This window comes from Acomys minous (assembly GCF_964271855.1).
Source record: "Acomys minous genome assembly, chromosome: 1".
NCBI lineage: Eukaryota > Metazoa > Chordata > Mammalia > Rodentia > Muridae > Acomys > Acomys minous.
The window spans coordinates 103,353,930-103,379,766 of NC_140483.1; the positions used below are offsets into that span (position 1 = coordinate 103,353,930).

Sequence of the window (25,837 nt, forward strand, 5' to 3'; positions counted from 1 at the left end):
GTACTTTATTAGATTCATATTAATTTTGTGAGGGAAAAGTCAAAATAAGTGAAATAAAAGGTTTATGCCACATGTTACTTTGTAATTCCTGGCAAGTATTTAGGCCAAGTTTTATTACCAAACAAGATTTGCATAAGTATAAATTATATTTAAAGGTCACAGTGCTAAATATTTTCATGTATAAAATGTTCACATTATAACAGGTATGTCTTTAATATTTTTGCATTATAATGCAAGTTCATAGTATTAAAGAATGAAAATTGCACCTTTAATGTAAATGCTACTTTGGATCAGGCAATATTTTACCATACTAATGCTTTCTTATTTTTTAACATTTATTTTTATAATCATTATTTGTTTGTTTATTTATAGACAGGGCCTTGCAACATAGTCCAGGTTGGTCTTCAGCTCATGATCCTCCTGTTGCAGCCTCCTGAGTGTTGGGATTTCAGACATGTGTCACCATTTCTGCCTGTTTTTTCTTTTTAAAGATATGCAGTGATCTTGTCTGTGTCTTGTTCTTAGAGTATTTCATGTCATGGTAATGAGAACTAAATTGATCATAACATCTGATCGTCAAATTTTCTATAGTGGGATGAATTGAAAATGCATTTTTTAAAAAGTACTTTTTTGAATGAGACATAGTGAATTACAACAGAAGGAAGGTTTTCTTACATCCATCAGGACTTTTTATCTGTTTTCATTCTCTTACAAAATACTAATGACTAATGTTGCTTTAGTTCGTAAGACGCTTAGAAGGCCTCACTCATCAGAGCAGCCATAGCTGGACCAGCCCAGTTTGCTTGCTTAGGTTCACCTTGTCACTTGTGATTTTTCCTTTTTAAAGAAACCACTTAGTAACCATGGTGCTCACTGTCCCCCCCAATTGTCCTGCTAAGAACTGTACAAACTTAAAAGAAAGCCCTGTTCTCTATAGCAAACTTTAATGTGAGTTTGTAGATGAGGTTCCCAAGTTGGCCTCTTTCTTTATGTATTCTCCATACGTTATTCCCGCTTCAGCAGACAGCAGTGCACTCACATGCTTTACGCTTAGAGCCTGAAATGTTTTTAGCCTTGATTAATGGGAGATGAAATAAAAACTAAAAAACTTCAATGTATCTATAAATGAGATAAAGAGAAACCTAGGACAAAATAACTTACACCAGTACGACTAAGAAAGCATTCTGAAACTGGAGTCATTCCTCATCTGTATGCTGTAGTAACCATAGCATGCATTTAAGACTTAACCTTACAGCATCTTAAGAGTTCGGTAGATCCCTTCCTCTTTCATTCTTCTATTTATATTTACTTACTGTTTTTTGTTGTGACAGCGTCTCTCTGTGTTGCTCAGACTGCTCCATGCTTCCAAGTAGCCAGGGCCACAGGTCCATGCCACCAAGCCGCGGGATAGAGCTCAGCCTTCCATGTTACAGAAGGAGCAGAGCGTTCATGAGCATGAACCTTCTGTCGTAAGACATAAAAAACATAGACCAAAAGCTGTAATATATAAAATAATCAATAAAACCCAGCAGAGACCCTTCACAGTGAGCCCTAATATGAAATGGTTAATTTTGCTAGTAACTTAGGAATGCAGAAAAAATGTCCAAACACTAGTGGGCCATGACTAGGGAAACATCAGCTTGTAAATGACATTAAGATACGTGGCTATAATCCACATTTTCATGTTTGAAGCATGGGAAGGTTATTTGGCATAGCTGTTCTGAGAGCTCTTTATCTCTTAACAGAGTGAACAGTTCACCTGCAGAATGTCTCACTGTAAGGGTGGATAAAAGCCCATTACAGTAGTGCCAGGGGAAATTGGTGTTAGTTAAAAGATAACACAGAAGTCAGTGTCAATTAAAATCCCAACATACCGAAGAAAGAGCTAAAGTTATTATCATGCTGTAAATGTGAATTAGCTAAATATATCAAGACTACTTCCTTATGACTACATATATATCTATAATTATATTTTACATTCTCCTAGAAGAGTACATTCTAAATTCATCTTGGTATTCTTTGGAGAAGATTAAAGGAATTTTATGAGAATGAAGTGCTGTTTGTTTTTTAAAGAAAATATTAATAATTATAAAATAACATTCAAAGCAAATGTAGAAAATATGAACAGTTTTAATGCTGGGTATTAGATGTGAACATTTATTTTTTTATTTTTAATTTCTTTTTGTTGTTTTTTGAGACATGATCTTATGATGTAGCCTAGTCTGGCCTAGAACTTGAAATCTTACTTTTTCTACAAAAGTAGAAAAAGACTGCTACTCTTTCTACTACTTGTTGCCTTTAAAATTTCCATAAAAATTAAAGGAAAATGTTTAATTTGCTTAGGGTTAGCAGAAATATTTTGAAGATCTAATATTTACCTCTAGGACTTGATCCCCAAGTTTAGAACCTTTTCTGATCCAAATGAAAAGGAAAAGTCTTGACTATTTGGAAAGGTGGACAGAAATTGGGCTAGAGATGTAGCTCAGGTGGTGGAGGGTTTGCCTGTCAGTCGTGCAGGAAGCCCTGGGTTCGATCCCTACATGAGACTGGATGTGGTGCTTATCCTACAATCCCAGCCCTGGTCATCCTTGTCCACATAGTGAGTTTGAGTTTGAGGTTAACCAGGGATACATGAGACCCTTAAAAACAAAACAAAATAGAACAACAACAACAAAAAACCTTTTGTAATAATAAGAATCAAGAAACTTATCTGATGATGGTAAAAGTTTGTTGAGAGAAAAGGAAAAGTTATACTATAAATTAAAGCTATTTTATTTTAAGTATGGTGGTGGTGTTATATGTATATAGAGAATAACAGATAAGAAAAAGGTACCTTTGTTTATTGTTCAAGATTTGTTACATTCTTCTGTTGCATGTGATGGAAGACATTACATGATATATAACATTTTAAATACAAATTCATGAAAATAATTTAGCTGTACAGTATGACTTTAGTCTAAAAAAATCAAAGCTAGTTTTTCTTCCATTTTTAAAAGTCATTCTTGACAAAAACTTTACAGCCTTTTTATTTACAGCTTTTCTCCACGATAAAATGGCAAACCCCAAAGAGAAAACTCCAATGTGTCTGGTAAATGAGTTAGCCCGTTTCCATAGCATCCAACCCCAGTATAAACTTCTGAATGAAAGCGGGCCTGCTCATTCGAAGGTAAGGTTTAAAGAGAGGTGGTGAACATGCTAATCAATCATGTCGGACTTAATTTGCCAGGTGTTAATTGTGTTGTTTGGGGGTGGTGGTGGAGGATGGCCTGAAGACATTTAAGTCTTAAATACTTTTGTAATGTGTTATGTGTTGTAAAGCTTTCAGATGTAGTACCTCAGAAGAAAGCCTTGAAGCTATGAGATTTTTTAACATTTGTAATAGAAGGATTTCTGCTATAGAAATGTTAAGTGCCTGGCTGAGGAATTCATAAATGTTAGCAGCAGCACTTGCAAATGAGTCTAGTGTTCTTCCAAATACTTCAGAGCTGGTAAAAGTAGCATGGACAGAGCAGGTTTGCAGTGCTTAATCCGTGGTACATCTTTTCCAATGTGATACTTAATTTTAAGATTCATCAGTTATTAAAGAAATTGTAAGTTGTGTGTACCAGTATTATTGTTATCTGTGCATTTACTTACAATGTTATTCTTTTAAAAACCAAGGTAGTTTATTTGTAGCTGCAGATGCATATATTTTACACATATATCGCCTTGTGATATATTATGTATGTATATTAATTACAAGGAAATCTACATGTTTAAGCTCTGTTCATCTCCTGGAAAATATTTCAGCTGTGCATGATTTTGCCTGACACATTTTAAATTGTTGTTTTGGTTTGGTTTTTGAGACAAGGTTTCTTTGTATAGCATTGGCTGGCCTCGACTTGCCTTGTAGACCAGGCTGGCCTTGAGCTCACAGCAATCTGCCTGTCTCTGCCTCACTGTGTGATGGGATAACAGTCTCACACCTTTGTGCCTGGCTTTAAATTGGGTATTTTGAAAGCCATAGACTTTTGCACATAATGTGGAAACAGTTGGTTCTGTAAGAGTTGGTTAATCTATAAAGCAGTTGGTAGTTGAGTTTTGGGTGTTTTCTATCTTCTACAACGCAAGGGAAAAAGGTGAAACAGCAGTGTGTTGGGTTTGTTTGCTATTAGCTTTTCTGGAGGCATTGTGGTCAGTTTGGAATTTATCCCAGCTCTTGGTTCTGTGTTAGCAGAGAAGGCAGTCCTGTTGTGTCTGCTTGGCCGAATATCTGACACGTTCTTACCCATTCTGCCCTTGATTGTGTCCGACTGTTTCCGTTCACTTTATTTTCATGTCTCTTTGCTTTCTCCTAAATTACAGCATTAAAGTCTTCCTGCCTCAATTTCCTTCTCCCCTTCTCTTTTTTCCTTTTATGGCCATCTCTCCAGCTGTACTTTCTCTGTCCTCTGTATTTGCCTCTCCTTCTCTCAACAATTTCTCCTTCTGGTAGATCTTTTCCATAAGCATACAGGCGTGCTGTTAAGTTTTTCTCTCTTAAAAATCAGGTGACAGTCATCTTCCTGTAGTCACGGCGGTCGCCTCTGTCCTGGATAGCGGGACTCAGGAGAGAGCCATACTGGCTGGTGCTAGTTCCTTCCTCATCAGTTTGTCTCTGCCACCCCTGCCATTTGAAGTCAGTCACTGAAGCCCACCAGCAGCTTCTGTGGTGAATGTGCTGTAGTCACCAGGCCTGTGTTCCCAGACCTGTCAGCTGTACATGAGACAGGGGAAGTGTGTTCACCTCCTTTGGCTTTCAGGATACCATCCCCTCTGCTTTTTCTGTTGTGTCACTGGCCACTCATGTATATTTTTTAGTTTTTAGTTTTTTTTTTTTTTTTTTTTGAGATGTCTTGCTATATTCTAAGATGGCTTCAGGCTTAATCCTCCTGTCTTGTCTTTCTGAGGCAGGATTGCATGCTTATACTACGATGCCTGGCTCATTGGCTGCATTCTAAGTTTACTTTGGTCTCATTTTTCCCTATCTCCCAGAGCTTTTCAGTTGGTCAGGCCCCATTTTCAGTCCTGGTGTCTTCTCTCCTGCCTTGACATCCCGGCCCTGTGCCTGTGAATGACGTAACCATGCTGCAGCTTTCAAATATGTTTGTCCAGCTCAGAGAGCATGCCATGTGTTTGGTTGCCTCTTTACTATCTCTACCTGCATGGCTTGTAGAATTTTCAAACTAAAAGCATCAAAAATGGATTCCTGATTATGGTTATGGGTTTCTCCTTTATTGTTTTCAGTAGTGTTTACTATTTGCAGATATTTTATTGCTTTGTTCTCTTCTAGTTGTAATAACCTCTGAGGACAGGACTGTATTTTGATTTGGTTATTGTTCTCTTTTCCAGTGCCTGGATGGTAAACACAGTCAGTACTCAGTATTTGTTAAATGAGTGAACATATAAGCAGTGCACGGACAATTAGTTTAGTTCTTTGTATAGGCATAAGTGAGCTAGCTTTTCTCAAAGACAAAAATGGAATCATAGTTGTTTTTTGCTGTAAATTTAAAAGGAGTGTATGAATATAAAATGTTGCCTAGAAAACTGGAAACTAATTTATTCCTTAACCGGACTTTAAAATAATGAGCAATGTACTGGTGGTTTAATTGACTAGTTTATGTAAGACTCGGTGTTTAGTGTTCAGTGCTATAGGAAGAAAAAAACAAAGCAAAAAATAATAAAGGAAAATTATTTAAACAGTCTTGTTGCTCAGGTTTTTCCATTGTTCTAAGTATATTTATAGAAGACAAATTATGGAATAAAAATATTTGATAATTTTATTATTGATCTTTTTCTAACATTTAAAAAACTTTAAAAAATGCACGTTAATAATATATGTCTGATAATACATTTATTTGGAGTTACAAGTTTACTAGTTTACTTAATTAATGGTTTACCTTGGGCATGTTAAATCTTTTCTTCTTTTCCTTTTTAAAAACTAAAAAAAATCTGTCATTCCTTTCCCTTTCGTCCCTCCTGTTTTTGTGTGTAGCCTAGGCTGCCCTGGGCCTTGTGACCCCTGCATCAGCGTCTGTGTGATGATTACAGACGTGTGCTGCTGCACTTGGGGAGCTCGGTCACTGCTGTTCTTCAACCCAAGAAGGCTTTTAGGACTTTGCAGTTCCATTTTGGCAATAGGACTCTTGTTGCTTGAATGTGGCTTTAAAAAAAATTTTTTTTTTTATTCTTTCATACAAAACCTCCCAAGTGCAGCTCCTCCCCACCCACCGCCATTCCTCTCAGCTCCCACCCTCCCCTCTCCCTCAGAGACATTTTACACCCAACAGAAAAAAGCAGGCCTCCCAGGGACATGAATCAAACATGGCACAGCAAGCTGCTATAAGACCAGGTACAAACACTCATATCGAGGCTGGGTGAGGTTACCCCGTTGGAGGAAGATTCCCCCAAACAGGGAAAAGAGTTAGAGAAACCCTGACTCTCATTGTTAGGAGTCCTACAAGAACAATAGGCCAAACACCATAGCATGTATGCAGAGGACCTAGCACAGACCATGCAAGCTCCAAGATTGCTGCTTCCGTCTCTTGAGCTCCCATGATCCCTTGCTTAGTTGGTGCCGGGGGTGGGGGAAAGTAGGGGCATGCTCTTCTGGTGTCCTCCATCCCTCTGGCTCCCACCTTTTCTCCTTCCCCTCTTCCATGGGTTCCCTGAGTGCTGAGTGGAGGGGCCTAATGGAGAGCTCTAACCTGGGTCCTCTCTCTGCCTAATATTTGGCTGTAGTTCTCTGCATCTGCTCCCATTAGCTTCCAGAGGAAGCCTTTCTGATGACTTCTGGGCTAAGCACCAATCTATGAGTATAGCAGAACATCATTAGAAATAATTTTATTGATTTTAATTAGATTTATTTATTTATTTATTTATTTTATGGCCCGTTGTGTTTGGTCTTCGAGCTATCCAGCCTCCAGTTCTGGTCATCCAGGCAGTGTCTGGCATAGGCTCCCTCTCATGGTATGGGCCTCAAATTAGACCACTCATTGGTTGGCCACTCCCACAAATTCTGGGCCACCATTGTCCCAGCACATCCTGTAGCAGGACAGGTTGTAGATTGAAGATTTTGTGGTTGAGTTGATGTCCCAGTCCCACCACTGAAGACTTGCCTGGTTACAGAAGATGCCTGGTTCAGGTTCTGTATCTCCCATTTCTAGGGGTCCTCAGTACAGTAACCCCCAGTGATCCCAGGAATTTCCACTGCACTCATTTTCCACATTGCCCGCCCCCCCCCCCCCCCCCCGCAATGCCCTCCAATTCCAGTCGTGTCTCTTCTTCTGTTCCCCTTCCTACTCTTCCCCAAAACCTGTTTGCCTTTCCCAGGGAGATCCATGCATCCCACTTAGAGCCCCCCTTATTACTTAACTTCTCTGAGTCTGTGGACTGTATCACGATTGTCATTTACTTAATATCTAATACCCACTTATAATTGAGTACCGTATAGCTGGGTCTTGAGGTAGGTCATTTCCCAATTTTCTGAGGAACCTCCATATTGATTTCCATAGTGGCTCTACAGGTTTACACCCTTGTATTGGATGAGTATTCCCTTGCTCCACATCCTTACCAGGATGAGCTGTCACTTGGGTTATTCATCCTCGCCATCCTGACAGGTATAAGGTGGAATCCTAGAGCAGCTTTGATTTGTATTTCCCTGATGGTTAATGATATTAAACATTTCTTTTAAGCGTTTCTTAGCCATTTGAGATTCCTCTATCGAAAATTCTCTCTTTAGATCTGTACTCCATTTTTAAAAATTGGAATGTTTGATTTATTGATGTCTAGTTTCTTGAGTTCTTTGTATATTTTGGAAATTAGCCCTCTGTGGAGTTGGTGAAAATCTGTTCCCATTCTGTAGACTGCAGTTTTGTCCTATTGACAGTGTCCTTTGCCTTACTGAAGCTTTCCAGTTCCATGAGTTCTTATTTGTTTGTTTGTTTGTTTGTTTGTTTGTTTTTCAAGACAGGGTTTCTCTGTGTAGCCTTGGCTGTCCTGGACTTGCTTTGTAGACCAGGCTGGCCTTGAACTCACAGCGATTCGCCTGCCTCTGCTTCCCGAGTGCCCCATTGATTAATAGTAGATCTTAGTTGCCTCCTGTGCCAGTGCATTCAAGGTTACTTCCTACTTTCTTTTCTGTCAGATTCAGTGTGTCTGGTTTTATGTTCAAGTCTTTGATTTCCTTGGACTTGAGTTTTGTGCAAGGTGATGAACAGTGATCTATTTTTCATTCTACATGCAGACATCCAGTTAGACCAGCATCATTTGTTGAAGATTCTTTCTTTTTTTTCCATTGTGTATTTTTGGCTCCTTTACTTATTTTTTAAAAAGTGTCCATAGGTTTGTAGATTTATGTCTGAGTCTTCTACTCTATTCCATTGATCAACATTTGTTTTTATGTCAACATGGTGTGATTTTCATTACTATATCTTAAAATCTGGAATGGTGACACCTCCAGTTCTTTTATTTTAGGGAATTGTTTAAGCTAGCCTGGATTTTTGTATTGCCCTTTCAAGGTCTGTAGACAATTGTGTTGGAATTTTGATGGGGATTTCATTGCCTCTGCAGATTGCTTTGGGTAGGATGGCCATTTTTACTCTGTTAATACTACCAATCCATGAACACAGGAGAACTTTTCATCTTCTGATATCTTCTCTATTTTTTCCCCTTCAAATCCATGAAGTTTTTACCATACAAGTCTTTCACTTGCTTGGTTAGAGTTAACTCAAGATATTTAATATTATTTGTGGCTATTGTGAAGGGTAAATTTTTTTTTTTCTGATTTCTTTCTCAGCTCATTTGTTGTTTGTATGTAGGAGGGCTATTCTTTTCTTTCTTTCTTTCTTTCTTTCTTTCTTTTTTTTTTTCTTTCCTTTTTTGAGTTACTCTGATATCTATTTCTCTGAAGGTGTTTATCAGCTATAGGAGTGCCCTGGTAGAATTTTTGGGATCATTTATGTGTACTATCATATTATCATCTGCAAATAGTGATGCTTTCATTTTTTTCTTTTCTAATTGTTATTGGATTTTGATTTAACTTCAGTAAGTGGTATTTATTGAGGAAATTATTTCTTTTACATTTTTTTAATTTGATGGGAGTATAGGTTTTTAAAGTAAGACCTAATGGTTCTTTGGATTTCCTTGGTGTCTGTTGTTATGTCTCTCTTTTTGTTCCTGATTTCTCTGTCTTTTAGTTATATTGGAAAAGGGTTTGTCTATATTGTTGATATTCTTTCAAAGAACCAACTCTTTGTTTCAGTGATTCTTTGAATTGCCCTATTTGTTTCTATTTTATTGATTTCAGCTCTCAGTTTTGATTATTTCCTGCTTATTATTACTTTAAAAACATGATTTGTTTATTTAAATTTAAATCATTATTAAATTTCTTCCTCTTAAATCCCGATTTTTATACCGTCACTCTTATCTTCCTGTTTCCTCCTTCTTCCAGCCTATTCCCCTCCCCTAGACCTCTGATGGGGGGCCGTCCTCCCCCGCCATCTGACCACAGCCTGTGAGGTCTCATCTGGATAGCCTGCATCCCCTTCCTCTGTGTGCCTGCAGTGCCTCCTTGCCAAGGGGAAGTGGTTAAATCCAGGACAACAGAGTCCATGTCAGAAGCAGTCCCCACTTTCCCCCATAACCTTGGAGAATGAGCTGTCCATTGGGGGTTGAGGTTTACTGCATGCATTGTCCTTGGTTGGTACAGCAGTTTGTGCAGGTCCCCCTGGGTCCAGATCTGCCAGCCTTGATGGTCTCCTTGTGGGGCTACTATCTTGAGACAAGCAAAGTACCTCACAATTGTGCCCGGAAATAAAGGAACTTGTCTAGGTTCTCTGTATGCATATTTCTTTTTGTTCTAGAGAATTCAAGTGTTCAATCTGTTCAATTAAAAAAAAATTTAAGCGGTTAATTCTATGACCTTTTCTCTAATCACCACTTTCATTGAGTCCTATAAGTTTTAATATGTTGGTCCTGAATATATAATTTTTTAAATGAAAAATAGACAAAATATTTAAAAGCTTTGAAATTTTTATTTGAAATATTTTGTTATTTGTAATCAGTGCAATATATTAATTCATGGTAGTTTTTAATTCATTGCTACCTTAACTAAGATCTTTTCCTGTAAATAAATCCCCCTCTCATTGAATTCTCACTTTCTTCAATCCCAGAGTAGCAAACATTTAAAGAACAAGAGATACTCACTATCGGATTTGAAGCTTAACACTTCCCCCCTCAGATTCATACATTAACCATCTGTGATCACTTACTAGATGTCAGCGCCCCCTTAAGCTCTGGCCTTGTTCTTCACTTACTTATCTCACAAGCATGTGTGAGCACCTTACATGTCAACTCTGTTCAAAATAAAGATCGAAGTGCAAGCTCACCGGAAGCTTGGAGGCATAAATTAACACTAGATATATTTTAAAGTGCTTGGTGGAGCTCATGGCCATGGCAGTATGCAGAGAGCAGCAGCAGGAGATGAATGGACAACAGTATTTGATGTATTTAGTTACTGCTGAGATGGACTTCATAGGGATAGCTGAATAATGCCTGTTCTTCATCAAAGGAACTTCCTTGGAAGATTTCTGAGCCCTCATTATGCAAACAGGTGACAGGTGCATGCTACTTTCTCCTGTCTCCTGCGGATTCAAGGCCATGGTCATCCACCTTGTCTTTAGGCAAAGTCTGCCCCAAAGTATTTACTCTTTCAATAACCAGTCGCTGCTCTGTGCTAGTACCTGTGAGAGAGAAGCATGGGGAGGGGTGACCAAGAGATTTGGGGGGCGGGCAGTAGGCCTGCCTACAGTTCTGGCAGCCTGCGCGCTGGCTTGTTGTAGAGCCTGACTTGGGGCCTGGGGCACAGAGAGAGGAAGGGAAGGGGTTGGGGGGCACTGAGCAAGTGCAGGGGGCACTGAGAGAGTTAGGTGGGTGGGTGGCCTACCTGGTTCTGGAGCTGTAGTGGCTTTTTAATTATGGTCCTTTTAAAGTTTATTAACATTGCTCTGTAGGCTAAAAGTGAAAACCCTGCGAAGTGGAAAATAATCTTTTCGTATTCATACACAAATGGAAGTCTGTAAAGTAAGGCATGTTGGGATAATTTGGCATAGGCATTAAAACAATGAAACAGATGGTTAGTTAACTGAGACTTCACCTTTCTTTCCCCCCACCCCCTTATTGGTTCTTTCCTTTCCTTTCTCAAAAGTTTTTTACTGAGACAGAGTTTCTCTGTGTAAACAGCCCTGGCTGTGTTGGAAGTCAGTTTGTAGATCAGGTTGGTCTCAAACTCACAGATCTGCCTGCCTTTGCCTCCTGAGTGCTGGGATTGAAGGCGTGTGCCACCACATCTGGCCTTTTGTTTTTCTTTATAGATGAAAACATACTTCATTGTGTCAGTTGTGTAGGCAGTTTCTGTTTTTTGGATACTGTGACTAGTCAGCAGTGCGAGTAGGTGAGCACGTATCTCTGGAGCAGGATATAGAGTCGTCTGGGCGTACACCTAGGGCTGGTGTAGCTAGAGCGCATGGCGTGCACGCGTCTGTATTTCTAGCTTGCCTTGGAGCCTTCGCACTGGTTTCCATAGTGGCTGCATCAGCCTGCACTCCTGCCACCGTGGATATGTGGATTCCTTTCCCCACATACACATCAGTGTTTTTTGTCTTCGTTCTCACTGGTTTTGAAATCTTAGTTGTTCTGCCTGGGCAAGACAAAAATCACAAAGTAGTTTTAATTCGCATTTCCATGATGGCTAAGGGTGTTGAACACTAAAAAAAAGTTTCTCAGCCATCTGTATTTCTTCTTTGAGAGCTCTGGATGGTCAGTCCATGGCCCAGTTTTTTTTTTTTTTAACCCGGTTGTTTATTTCCTTGGTTTTAGTTTTTGAGTTCTTTGTGTATTCTAGACACTAACCCTTTGTCAGCTTTATAGCTGGGAAAGTATTTTTCCTCTTCAGTAGACTGCCTCTTCTGAGTAGAGTGATGGTGTCCCTTACTGTCCAGAAGCTATTTGTGTTAATGAGGACCCATTTGTCGGTGGTTGGTCTTAATGCCCGCTCAGTGGAGGTCCTATTCAGAAGTTCTTTCCTGTGCCAATCAGCTGAAGTATATTTCCTTCTTTCTCCTCTAACAGATCGGGGTTTTTGTTTTTATTAAAAAATTAATAATCTTTTAAAATATTTTAATAAATGATTTAATAAAAGTTTGTGTATGTGGGTGTTTTGCCTGCATGTATGTCTGCATAGCACTTATATGCCTGGCACCCATGGAAGCCAGAAGAGGCTACTGGATTGCCTAGAAGTGGAGTTACAGCCAATTGTGAGCTTCTCTGCACTGCTGGAAATAAAACCTGGGTTCTCTGGAAGAGCAGCCAATGCTCTTAACCAGTGAGCCATCTTTTGAGCCTTAGAGTATCAGGTCTTATATTGAGATTCTTAATCAATTGGTTTGTTCTTGAATGAAGCATGGTATTTATGGATTTAAGTTATATTAATTGGCTATTTAGATTTTTTTTAATGGAAAGACTATTTTTCAGTCATTTACACATGTCTACCAGTCACTGTAAGACATAAAATATATTTTAATGAAAATGATTATCTCTATCAAGAAAGAGTTGGACGTCGTCTTGACTTGTTGTGTTCTTGGGACATTAACTAATGGTGTATCAGTTCTCTTGCCAATGTGTATGCTTGTATGAAAACAGAAAGTCTGATTTAATTGGTCTTGGTTAGAGCCAGTCTCAAGTTTTTTTGTTTTTTTTTTTTAATGGCTTTGAAATCATTCAGTCTTGCAGAGTTGAGACACACTTCTAGAAGTTACGATCTGCAGGTGCACCTGGTCTTTTCATTCATTTTGATGAAAAGTGGTAGCCTACCTTATTTGTGAATGCTTTTTCCTGCCCTCCATTGAGTCTTATAGAATCTGAGAAACTTCAAACAATTTAATTTTTTTGTCTATGATAGTGTTTGGCTACACATGGGTGTGCACCACATGTGTGCCTGCTGACCATGGAGACCAAAGACCTGTCATCCAAACCCCAGCCCTTTGGAAGAGTGTTAAGCACTCTTGCCCATTGAACCCCCCCTTAAGACACCTTCTAATACATGACTGCTAAGTAGAAACTCACCGTCCTAGCATTTAACCCATCCCCTTTCCATGTTCAGCCCTTTATGGTAATTGAACTAACATGATCTAGTGAGCTGTACATGAGTTGTTGTGCCTGGTGTTCTCTCACATCTGGGAGGAAGGCTGTTTGTGCTGGGGCAGAGGTCAGTTGTCAGAAGACGCTGCTTTCTCTCTCCTTGTGTCATCATCTTGGTAAGTTGTCAGGGCCATAAAAGCTGCACTGCCGCTGCACAGTGCATGCTCTGGAGTAGATGTCAGGGAGACAGCTCAGCCGGCAGCATTACTTTCCTGCCTACCCTGCTTCCCTCTTTTTCTTTTAAAAAAGATGTAGTTATTTTATATGCATGAGTGTTTGTTCTGCATGTATGTCTGCACTACGTATGTTGCTGGTGTCTGAACAGATGAAAGAAGGTATCCTGTCCCCTGGAGCTGGAGCTGCCCCCAAGGGAGCTGGGAGCTTACCCCAGGTCCTCAGTCAGAGCTGAGCCACAGGCCCAAAACCCCTCATCTAGAGGCTTTGAAATGAAGTCATCATATTTATTAGAAAAAAATTCTGGTTACATTTGCCAGCCCAATTGTAGTCCTATGTTGCTAGCATGTAGTATTGAGTTTTTAAGTCTGGTAGCTGAGAAATCTGCGGTAATGTGGACTGACCATTCTTTAGACAAAATAATTATTTACTAGGTATGGTGTATGCATGTGTGCATGTGGTGGGCAGGTTTATTCAGTATGCGTGTGCATTAGGAGGCTGGGAAATGGCATCCGTTGTCCTTGCTTGCTTTTCACCTTATTCTCTGAGACTTGGTCTCTCCGTGAAGCTGGAACTGGCTGTTTGGGTAGACTGGCTGGTCTGTAAGCCATGTTCATCTGTCTTTGCTCTTTATCTCCAGGGTGTCATGCTGCTGCACCTCACTTTTACGTATCCTGGGGATCCAAATGCAGGTCCCGAGGCTTGTGCACTGGAAACTCTTTGCACACTGATTCCTCACCCAGATCCCTGGGTTGTAGTTCTTGAGGATCATGTTAATATGGAAGCATCTGGGTAATATTAGTTATTTACTAACGGTTTATAGGACTGAATTTTGGAATAAGGTACATTAAGTACCCATTATATAATACCCACTGTTAATTGCTATTAAAATAGAATTGAAATAAGATACATCGATAACATTAGAAACTCAGTCTCATGGCATTATTAACCTTTTCTCAAGAACTTTATTCATATGACTATCTCAAAAAAAAAAAAAGAAATAATAAAAATCAAGTTACAAAACAGTCAAGACAGACACACAGAAGCATGCCCACGTTACCATTTTTTCCCTCAGATTACTTAACTCTTTCCAGTGGAGGTTTTAATTTTATTTTAATTTCATTTTCAAAAATACTGGACCAGGAACTCTCTGTGTACCCTAGGCTGGTCTCAGCTTCAATGAATGATTCTTCTATCATTGGCTGTCCAATGCTGGGGAGCAGTGTGCACCACTGCTCCTGGCTTTCTTAGGTCTTTTAAAGAGTATAGCTGCTGATGAGTGCTGTACTGTTCATCTGATAAGGAGCTTAAACATATCACACCTTATTGCACTCAGTGGATGACTGAGTAAGCATTGCATAGTGTGTGATCTGTGTTTACCTTTTCTCTGTTGAGTCGGGTATCTTCTTACATTTGCTTTGTTTAAATAGGATCCAAGCAAGGATGATTACATCAGATTATGCCTTTCATTTATTGTTTTGCTTTTTGAGACAGAGTTTCTCTGTGTATCCTTGGCTGTCCTGGATCCACTTTGTAGAACAGGCTGGTCTAAAACTCATAGCAATCCACTTGCCTCTGTCTCCTGAGTGCTGGGATTACAGGCGTGCGCCACCATGCCTGGCTGCTTTTTATTTAGTAATATTACCTTTTCATTCCATTTCCCCACTGATATTGGTTAGTTGAAGATAGAGCTGTTTGTCCTGTAAAATGTTCCATATTTTGTTATAGGGTTTCTGTGTTTGCTTTTTGTTGTTCCCAGCTGGTATCTCATGGCCTGGTCCTGAACTTAGGTTCTCTTGCCTGAGCTTCCCTAAGTGCTAGAGTCACAGGCACACAGCACCACACTTAACATCTTCCCCAGGTGTAGACTTGATACCTAGGGTTTTGTGTTTCATCATTTGGGAAATACAGCTAGGACATACTGAGTAATTTGGACTGTAGACTGTGCCTTTTGAGTTCTCAGGTAAGATGGAAATAATTATACTGTATGGACAGTTGCTGTGGAAATACAGGAGCAGGATTGAGGATAAGGGAAGAGAGAGAGGATAGAGGACAGGAGGGGAGTATAAGCAAAAAGATGGAGACACTTTCTTTTCCCGCTTCAATGCAATCCTAATTTCCTCTGTAGTTTAAGCTACGTCAGAAGTATTCATGCTCAAATTTATGCCCGTGTGAACAAAACCAAACATTCCCAGTGTCCCACAACAATTTCTCCCACACTCTTACGGCTTAACTTTCCCTACATCCATGACCCTAGATAGCTGGTGATCTGTTTTCTGCAGCCACAATAATAGTTCCCTTTCTAGAACTTTACATCAATGTAATTATTTATAAGTGCTCTTAGTTCTTCCACTTAGGACAGTCATTTGACTTCATGTATTATGTATATCAGTATTTCTTTCTTTTTATTTCTTGTGTGGATGCAGTAGTCTTTAAAATTCACTGGTTGATGGATATTTTGTTTTTATCTTTTTGCTATTATAATGATACTTTGAACATTTGTATACATGTCATAGTAGGAATATGTATGTAAAAGTAAAGACTTCCTATGCCTGCCCTTGCTCTGAATAATGGCATAGAGACCTTTACATTTATTAAAAGCTACAGGTGTTATAGCTGGGCAGATCCTCAATTATTCTAAGCCAATAATAGAGTGGCCTGGCCTACTTCCTGTTGCCAGGCATCTTAGTCTTCCCATGGCACCTCCTTTTTCATCTGTGTCCTCAGGGCGACTCCTCTCCTCTGGTCCCCATGCTCTCACTGGGATTGGAAGTCCAGTCTTAACTCTCCAGCCCAGCTATTGGCTATTCAGCTCTTTATCTGACCAATCAGAAAGTGATAGAGAGCAATGTTTGCAAAATACTAAGGCAGAGATGCTTCATAATAATGACAACGCTAGAGTCCCAGACTGTAATCAGATGTCTGCCTGACCAGAAATCAGCAGTTGAATAATACAAGGATAGTCTTTACACAGCACGGAAAAAACACCCTCTAAATATACACTTCTCTTTTCTCTTTCTCGTTGGCAGTAATTTGGGATTGGCATGGGTATGGTTCGTATAAATTTTACTTGCTAAGATGCTGCTTTTGAAGATAGTTTGACATTTTACCCCTGTCAGCTTTTATACACTACATTTTTTTTTCTTTTGAGACAGGGTTTCTCTGGGTAGCCCAGGCTGTCCCAGAATTCACTTTTAGACCAGGCTAGCCTGGAACTGAGCTCTGCCTGCCTTTGCCTCCCAAGTACCGTACAAGAATTCTTTGGGTATGATCAATCTCTTACGGTTTTTCTTTTGTTTTTAGAACAGAATTTCTCTCTCTTGTCTAGCTCATGCTGGCTTCAGAGTATCGGCAATCCTCCTGCCTTCAGCCTTTTGAGTGCTGAAATCAGGCCTGAGCCAGCACACCTGGCTAGTCTTACTAAGTGTAGTTAGTGCAGTAGGTGCGCAGTCATACCCTCTCTCTGTAGTTTCATTTTGTGTTTCTGTAATTGCTGTTAATTTCAGTCACTTTTGTTGTTGTTGTTGTCATCAGTGGGCTTTATTTTGTTTTTTGAGACAGTCTCTCTAGATAGCCTTGTAACTCACTCTGTAGACCAGACTGGCCTTGAATTAACAGAGATCCACCTGCCTCTGCCTCTCAAGTGCTGGGATTAAAGGCTTGTTCCACCACACCTGGCTAATGTGAGTGTATATTTTTAATCAGGTGTCTTTTCAGATATTTCACTTGTTTTTTATTGCTTACTTGCTTTGAAGGTTTATTATATTCCAGCTTTTGGTGTGTTCATAATTTTTAGGTAGTTGTGTATTATATCATAGAAAACAAAGTGGAGCTACAAAGCAGCAGTACAGTATTGTAACTTTCATATTTATGTAGTATTTTGCCTTACTAGAAATCTTACATTTCATTGTATACGTTTGAGTTACCAACTGGTGTTCTTTTATTTCAGCAGTGAAGGATTTTCCTCATACCTTGTCAGCTACTAGCAACAGATTTCTTTGATTCTTTTTAAAATTCCTCCTCCATTTTTGAAGTGTGACTTCCTGGTTGAGTTTTTGTTTTGTTTTGTTTTGTTTTAGCCTTTAGACAGATCCTCCTCCCTTCCTTTCTAGTTGCCATGATTTCTGATGAGTCTCTCAGTTTCACTGATGATCTCTTCGAGAAGATCTCAGTCGTTTGATGAGTTGTGCTCTTCTTACCTAGGGGAAAGGACCTTGCTGTGCATCCAGGCTGGCCTTCGGTTCTCTGTCCCGTCGTCCCCGGCCTGATGCTGGGATTGCATGTGCGCTAACATGTCTGGCTTTGCTTCTGCCCTGGTGCTTCCGTAATTCTTACTTTGTCTTTCACTGTATTGACTATATTGTGTTGTAGTGTAGATCTTTGAATTTATTCTCCTTGGAAATTGTTGAGATCCTTAGATATATAGGTTCATAATTCTTTTTTTTCAAAGTTAGAACCTTTTTAGCCATAAGTTTTCAGTGTTTTTTTTTTCTCTTTTCTTCTGTGATATTTTTATGAGTATGTTGTTATGGGTTCTTTAGATTCTGTCTACTTCATTCTTTCTGGTTCTTTCCCCATTCCCCACACCTATCCCGTCCTCCTTTTTTTTTTTTTTTAAAGACAGACTGGTCATAAAGCCCTGACTGGCCTCTCAGCACAGTCTCTCTCTGGCAGGGCTGTAGGTTTATGCCACCACATCCAGCTTCACTTTTCTTCATTAGTTTTTTTTGCCACTCAGACTAGGTAATTTTAATTGTCTAATTTTCAAATTTACTGATTATTATTTCTTCTTCTTCTTCTTCTTCTTCTTCTTCTTCTTCTTCTTCTTCTTCTTCTTCTTCTTTCCTTTTCAGGTATGTTACTGAAATTTTCTAAGAACTTAAATTTTTTCCTTACTTTTTTGGCCCCCAAATTGGTATTTCCTACCTTTTAATGATTAATATTCCCTGCATGTTCTCTTAGCTTTTTTTTGGTGGCTTGTGTGTGTATGTGTGTATGACACACACACACACACACACACATACACACACACACACACACACACACACACACACACACATATATATATATATATATATATATATTCCTTTACTCTTGGAGCATACTTAAAACAGTAAATTTAAGCTTTGCTCGGTCTGTCCAGTGTCGTCACCTTATCAGGGATGTTTTTGTTAAGTGCCTGTCCTGTTACTGGGCTGTATGGCACACAGGCACATGTGTGCTTTGCACCTTTGTTGAGAACTGGAGATTTTTCACATTGTAAGGTGATACCTGTGGACATGAGGCTCTCCCCTCTGCGGGGCTGCTTGTCTGGTGCCAGGAGGTGCAGCTCATTATTTATAATGTGTGTTGCCATGAGCTTCTTTAAGCTTGTCTTGCTTGGAATTTGTTGAGTTTCTTTTTGATTTAATTTGATTAATTTTTTTTTGGGGGGGGAGGGGGTTGCTTTGTGCAGCACTGGCTGTCCTGGAACTAACTTTGTAGACAGGCTGGCCTCAAGCTCACAGAGATCTCCCTGCCTCTGCCTCCCAAGTGCTGGGATTAAAGGTGTGCTTCACCATGCTAGGTGTGATTCTTAAATATTTAGTGTCTTGGTTATATTTTTGTCACTGTAACAAAGCAGCATAGACCAAAGCAGCTTACAAAAGAAAGCATTTAGTGATGGGGAGGGCTCAGGGTTCTGGAAGGGCGTAGACCTTGATCATGATGGTAGGCGTCATGGCAGCAGGCAGGCATAGCCCTGGAGCAGTAGCTGAGAGCACACGTCTGCTCTGCCCTCCTCCTATAAAGCCACACTTCCCAATTTTCCCAAACAGTTCCAACACCTGGGGACCAAATGTGTAAGTATATGAGCCTATGGGGCCATTTCATTCAAGCCACCATATTCCAGTTTTTGGCTTCTAGGCTTTATAGCTACATCATAATGCAAAATGCATTTAGTCCAAATTCAGAAGTCCCTATAGTGTTTCAGAGTCTTAACACAGAGTTTAAAGTGTCTTCCGAGATTCAAGGCAGTCTTTTAATTGTAACCCCCTGTAAAAGCAAAAATCAAATTACATGCTGACCACATGCGTTGGCACTGAATGCGTATTACCATTCCACAAGGGAGGGATGGGCACAGTGAGGAAATACTGGACCAACGCAAGACAGAAACTCAGCAGGACAGGCTGTACATCCTGAAGCTCTGTATGTGCCACCAAAGGGCCTAGATGACCCTGCAGGCCACTCACTTCTCTCTTGTGGCCTGGTTGCACTTCCTGTTCTGCTTTCCTTGGCAGGTATCTGCACCAAGGCTCTGGTACCGCCAACATCGTGGAGTTTCCCAGCACCCAAGCCTTACTTTCACAGCTTCACACAATGGCCTCTCCCGCCTACACCCCTGGCCTCTGCAGCTTCCTGTAACCTGAGCAGAGGATTCACAGCCCTTTACTCTTGAGTCCTCTTTAAGTTTAAAGCCAGAACCACATGGCTGATGCTGTCAAGTTCTGCTTGTTTGGGATGGAGCTGACCCTTCCTTGAATTACATTTGTTTAAATTTTGATTTGTTGTTGCTCTTTAGGAACAGATAATTCTGTAGGCCTTTGCACAAGTTGCAGGATTAGCTGAGTGGGGCCTCCTTGAGGGCACTACTTTGTTTATTCCATTTTTCCTTAATTCTCCCAACACAAGCAAGTTGTCAACATTAAATTTCTTGGTGCTCTTTTTCTCCTTAAAGGGTATATTTTGTATTTCTATTTTTCTTGCTTTCTCTTTTTTATTGTAGATTTTCATGAGTGATTACTAATAACCATGCAACAGAATTGATAATATATTGTCTTGAAATCTCCCCATTAATGAGATTAATTCAGAACTCTTCAATCCTCCCTCCCCCACCCCAGGCAGATTCTTAGATAAGGGCGAAAAAGCAGACATGTTCTTTGGCAAAATATCACAAGAATGGTCTCTAGCCCAGCTGCTAATATTGTTCCCCTCTGAACCCTCCTGGGCTGGGCTTCCAGAGCCCACCCTGCTCTCAGCACTCGTGTCTTGGCCCACTAAGCCCCACTTATTCAAACTCTTTCTTTGTCTCCCATATTCTTCAAAACAAAACAAAACAAAACAAAACACCGAACAACCCCCTAGCCTAACATGGCGTGGATTTTACAGCTGTGCTCTACTTCTGGTACCAGCTTCTTCATAGTGACTTTTCTGTTGCTGCAACAAAATACTATAACCAAGGCAACTTATAAAAGGAAGCATTTAATTTGGGGGTCGGGGTTTCAGAGGTTGTAAGTCTAAGATCAGCAGAGTGGGAGCCTGGCACAGGCAGGCACTGGAGCAATAGCTGAGAGTTTACATTTGAGGCACAGAGAGAGCAAACTGGGAATAGCCTGAGCTTTTGAGACCTAAAAACCCACCTATAGTGACACACCTGCTCCAACAAGGCCACACCTGCCAATCCTTCCTAAACATTTCTACCAACTGGGGGCCAAGCATTCAAATATATGAGCCCTATTGGGGTATTCTCATTTAAAATACTACATATATTTTATATCTTTCAACTTCCCTTCCCCCCCCCCCCAAAAAAAAACCCAAAAAACCCAGGCACAGCGGGGCACACCTGTAATCCCAGTACTTGGGGTGGCAGAGGCAGGCAGATCTCAGTAAGTTCAAGCCTAGCCTGGTCTACAAAGTGAGTTCAGGACAGCCAAGGCTACACAGAGAAACCCTGTCTTGAAAAAACATTCTTTCAGCAAAGTAATATTTCTAGTCATATTTCCTCAAATGATTTTTGTTCCCTTTTCTAACCTTATTTACTAAGTTTTCCAGATTATTTTTGCTCAGCCTGTCTTAATAGAGTGCCATTGACTTACATAGGTCAAATAAGAGAAATCCGTTTCTCATAGTTCTAGAGTCTGGGAAGTAATTTCGTTTGGGTACCACTAATTATTTTCCTTGACAGGCCCATTTCTGACTTGAAGATGTTGCTTTCTTGTCATGTCCTCACACAGTTCAGGTTCTTTCATAAAACTAGTTCTGTCATGGAGACCACACCTCTGTGGCTTTATCTATCTCTCAGAATCCTCCTTGGTACTATTATGTGCAGTACTGGGGTTTCAGTAGAAGAATGAAAGGAGGGAAAAATGAATATCCAGTATGTAGTATACTATTTTTCTTGAATATGTGCTTTCCAAAGTCTTTGTTCTTTTATTTCCATGGATGCCACCGACTTGGCAGATTTCTTGAGTAGCCGGATATATAAGGAAAGAAAAAGAAGCCATTGAGTGTTTGAACTGCAGCTATTGGGAGAATAATGGAAGGGACATTCAACAGTATGAACTGCTGAAGGGGATAGAACGGAAAAGATAATGTTTTGTTGACTCCTGTTGAGTTTATGGAGATGCCCAGTGGGTCATTGGGTGCATATGGGTGTTGTTTAGAAGAGTTCATGTGGGAGACAGAATTTCAGGGTCTGATAGTCACCTGTGCACCTCTGTTTTTAAGCCTTTGAGATATGTATGTACATGTGATATATAAGCATATGTATATATAAGCATTTTTATGTAAAAGTATATTAGCATATATATATATTATAAAACCTTTAAATTTATGTCATGGTTTTGTTAAATATGAAAATTTGGGTAAAGGAGTAAATCATTGATGAATCATATTTTTAAATCAGGTTGAAAGTAATAGAGATAATGTTTTAAATTGAGATTTATTTATTTGTTTATTTATTTATTTATTTATTTAAGTTTTTCGAGACAGGGTTTCTCTGTGTCTTGGGACAAGAGGTAGTCCAGAGAGGTGATACAGGCTCTGTCATAGTGCAGTTGGCCTGCCAGTTAATTACAACTGTGCTATAGAATGACTTAGTTTCTTCTTTTTATTTTATTTTTTAACTTTTAAAATAATTTCAGTGTTCCTTTCACCCAGACACCCCATGGTTAGCAGTGCTGAGGCATCTGGGAGTAAACCATGCAAGTGATGTTCCTTTTTCCTGTTTCTTGGATGTCCTAGAAGTCACTCTGTAGACGAGACTCAGAGATCCATCTGCCTCTGACTCCCAAGTGCAGGATTAAAGGCATGCGCCATGGCTGCTACTACCACCAGCTGAAATATATTTTTAATTTATGTGTATCAGTGTTTGATGGCATCAATGGAAGGATACTGTATGCATGCCTGGTGCCCTTGGAGGTCAAAAGAGGATATCAGATCTTTTGGAGTTGGAGTTAGAGTTAGTGAAAGCTGTCACGTGGTTCTCGGCACCAAACCTGAGTTCTCTGCCGGAGGCAAGAGTAGCTAGCCTCTTACCTGCTGAAACACCTCTCTAGCCTCATAAACTTTAAATTGATCATAATGATAGAAAAACAATCACTTTGATCAAATATGTAACATTTTGCCTTTTTTCTTCTTTTAAAACAGGGTCTAACTATGTAGTTCTGGCTGTTTTGGAATGTACTTTGTAGATCAGGCTGGCCACAAATTTACAGAGGTCACCTGCTTCTGCCACTTGAGTGCTGGGAATAAAGGTGTGCACCACCACACCCAGTGTATTTTCAATGACGATGTCTTCCAGCTCTATTTTTAAAAATAGAAGCTAGCTACAGAATACCATAAAAAGCAGTAGAGTGGTCCTCATGTATATCTGTGGTGTGTGTGTGTGTGTGTGTGTGTGTGTGTGTGTGTGTGTGTGTGTTTGTGTTTCAGACCATCAGTATTGGGACCTGAAAAAATTTATGTTTTCTCTGTCTGATTTTTCTAAGATGTTCTCGGTGCAGCTGAGTCTTGGCGAGCAGACATGGGAATCAGAAGGGAGCAGTATAAAGAAGGCCCAACAGGCTGTTGCTAATAAAGCTTTGACTGAATCTACGCTTCCCAAACCAGTGCAGAAACCACCCAAAAGTAATGTCAATAATAACCCAGGTATGCCATTGATTTGTTTCTTTCTTTGTGTTGTGAGCTGATGTGTTACTCTCATTCATGTGTTGCATTTGTATAGCAGGAGGGTAAATAGTATACACACACACACACACACACACACACACACACACACACAGAGAGAGAGAGAGAGAGAGAGAGAGAGAGAGAGAGAGTGAGTTTGAGGTATGTTGTCTTAGTACATGATGTGCAGTTGGTTAAAACAGCAGCACCTTGACAGTGCACTACAGAGGCAGCTGTGTGGTAACTGGAGAGGAGGAGTCTGTTGAGCTAGAAAGTTCTAGTTCCTAAGCTGGTGGGCCTTAACTAGCCCAGAGAGGTGATACAGGCCCTGTCATAGCGCAGTTGGCCTGCCAGTTAATTACAACTGTGCTATAGAATGACTTAGTTTCTTTTATTTTATTTTTTAACTTTTAAAATAATTTCAGTGTACCTTTCACCCAGACACCCCATGGTTAGCAGTGCTGAGGCATCTGGGAGTAAGCCATGCAAGTGATGTTCCCTTTTCCTGTAGCATTTCAGTGTTTCCTTCATCCCTTTACCCAACTTCTTGGACAGTGGCTTACACTATAGGTGTTGCTGGCCTGGCATTTCAGACAATCCTCCTCCCTCAGCCTCCCAAGTGCTGCAGCTCTTTCAGATGAGAGCCACACCACCTGACTCCATGTGTATGCACTCTAAGTGAAGAGGCTGACTCTTGTCAGAAAGTAAAATGGGGGTATCGTTTACTCCACAGACTCTGCTCATATTTTGCCGACTGTCTTTTAAAGACCTAGTGTGATGGAGATCATGTGCTCCATGCACTTGCCATGTTCCTTCACTCCATTTTACTGTGGCACATTCAGTCATTCCATCTTTTAGGACCTTAGCCTTTTGATAAGTACGTTCACCACATATTTTGTATACTGTTTCTTGGTAGAATGTGTCTGGTGTTTCCTCATGATTTTTACATTTTTAACATGGATATATCCCTGAAGGGAAACTGGACTCAGTACTTACAGCTGCTAATCTCCCTTGGTAGTGATGACTTTGGCTACCTGGTGAAGGATATACCTGCTATATTTTTCAACTATAAAGTTAGTCAATAGCTGTTGTGTTAATAAGTAGTAAGTACATAAGCATTTTGAAGTGATATTTTGACTATATAGAAATATATGTAAATATCATGTTCCTCATCAAATTTTCTTTTGCCTACTGAATTTAGCATCCATTGTTAATTCTTGTCTGAGTCCATTATGACCCTTAAGTCTGGAGGGGTGGTTTATTTTCAATTCTAGCATTCCTTTAAATTCATTAGTTGGCACTGGCTCTGAGGGAAGAGCTCTCTTCCCTCGCTTCCTTGCTTATTTGTGTCATTGTAGACCCTTGTACTCCAGTTCTCCTTACTGACTTAAAATCGTTACCTCATCTGCTTTTTGTGCTTGGGATTGAACCCAGGGCCCCATACATGCTAAGCATGTGTTCCACCACCGAGCTAGACTTATGTGGTCCACGTAGTTGCTGTGTTTATTTTTAAAGAAATGGTCTTGCTATGTTGCTGGGCTGCCAAAATTTGTGGGCTCAGGTGCTTTTCCTTCTTACCTTCTCAGCTCCTGCAGTAGTGAGGAGTACAGGCATGTGCTGCACACCTGACGTATTATTTATTTTGATCCTAAACTTACTTCAGTGACGGTATGGTCCTTTCAGTTGACTCTTAGCTTCTGGTATTTTCTCATTATTCTTTGGGTGCTTCCACTTTCTAGTATAGAAAAGGAGTTCCTAGCCCATCTTGTACTTTCCTTGTCTTGGCTATGTGCCAGTCATTTCTGCAAGGAGCCTTGGCCAATTAATCAGTTCATCTTCCAGCAAGTAATTGTGGTGAATATGTTCAGGACTTTACTAATGTCTACAAAGCCATTTTAGTGTTAGTAGCATGTTATTCCTTAAAAACTAGTAGTGGGAAGTACCACTTCATGGCCCTGCAGCTCTGTGGCCCCTGCGGCCCCAGGCGGCCAGAGGAGAAACACGCAACTATAAGGAAGTACGTATATGATGGAGAGAAGGGAAAGAGCGAGTAGACGGTGGAGAGATGGGAGAGAAAGCCAAGCCAAGCGGTTGGAAATTGGAGGCACAATGGCAGTGAGGAACAGGCGGGTATGAGGAGCCTGAACAACCACCTGGGGCCATGTCTGGGTGTGTGGCTCTAACATATCTCAGGTCTACGGCCTGAGTTATCACCAAAGGTCATGTGGATGTCAGTGGTCTTGGCTGCCACCTGGACTATTTGGATATCTGAGGGCTGTGCTGCTACTAGGGGATAGACTGATCTGAGCGGCCCATGCTGCCACAGACCTGAGGCTATGGTAAAGTTTTGGCCCGAGCTGTGGCTGAGGGCCGTGTCATGGATAAAGTGAGTGTGTGAGAGCTGGCCCCACCATTCACCAGCTGCAGCATTCAGGAGAGTGGACCTTGCATCGCCCCTGGGCAGCAGAGTAGAGCTGACCCTGATGACAGGGGTGTGGGAGAGCTGGCCTGAGGGCATGAGAAC

At 40.4% G+C, this 25,837-nt stretch overlaps 1 protein-coding gene across 6 annotated transcripts in view; it reads left to right on the top strand.

Annotated features, from left to right (window-relative positions):
• Positions 1 to 25,837, top strand: part of STAU2 (staufen double-stranded RNA binding protein 2) — a 246,499-nt gene that overhangs the window by 26,661 nt on the left and 194,001 nt on the right. For 3 of the 6 annotated variants that reach the window (XR_014780205.1, XM_084786806.1, XM_084786802.1), the window contains exons 3-4: positions 3,036 to 3,166; positions 23,136 to 23,295. Coding sequence is in view for 5 of the 6 variants with exons in the window: in XM_084786806.1 (XP_084642932.1) it covers positions 3,053 to 3,166; positions 23,136 to 23,295 (274 nt within the window). In the remaining variant the exon portion in view is untranslated. Of the gene's footprint in view, positions 1 to 3,020; positions 3,167 to 23,135; positions 23,296 to 25,837 lie in introns of those variants that run through there. The other 3 variants (XM_084786805.1, XM_084786804.1, XM_084786803.1) reach the window with 2 other exon arrangements.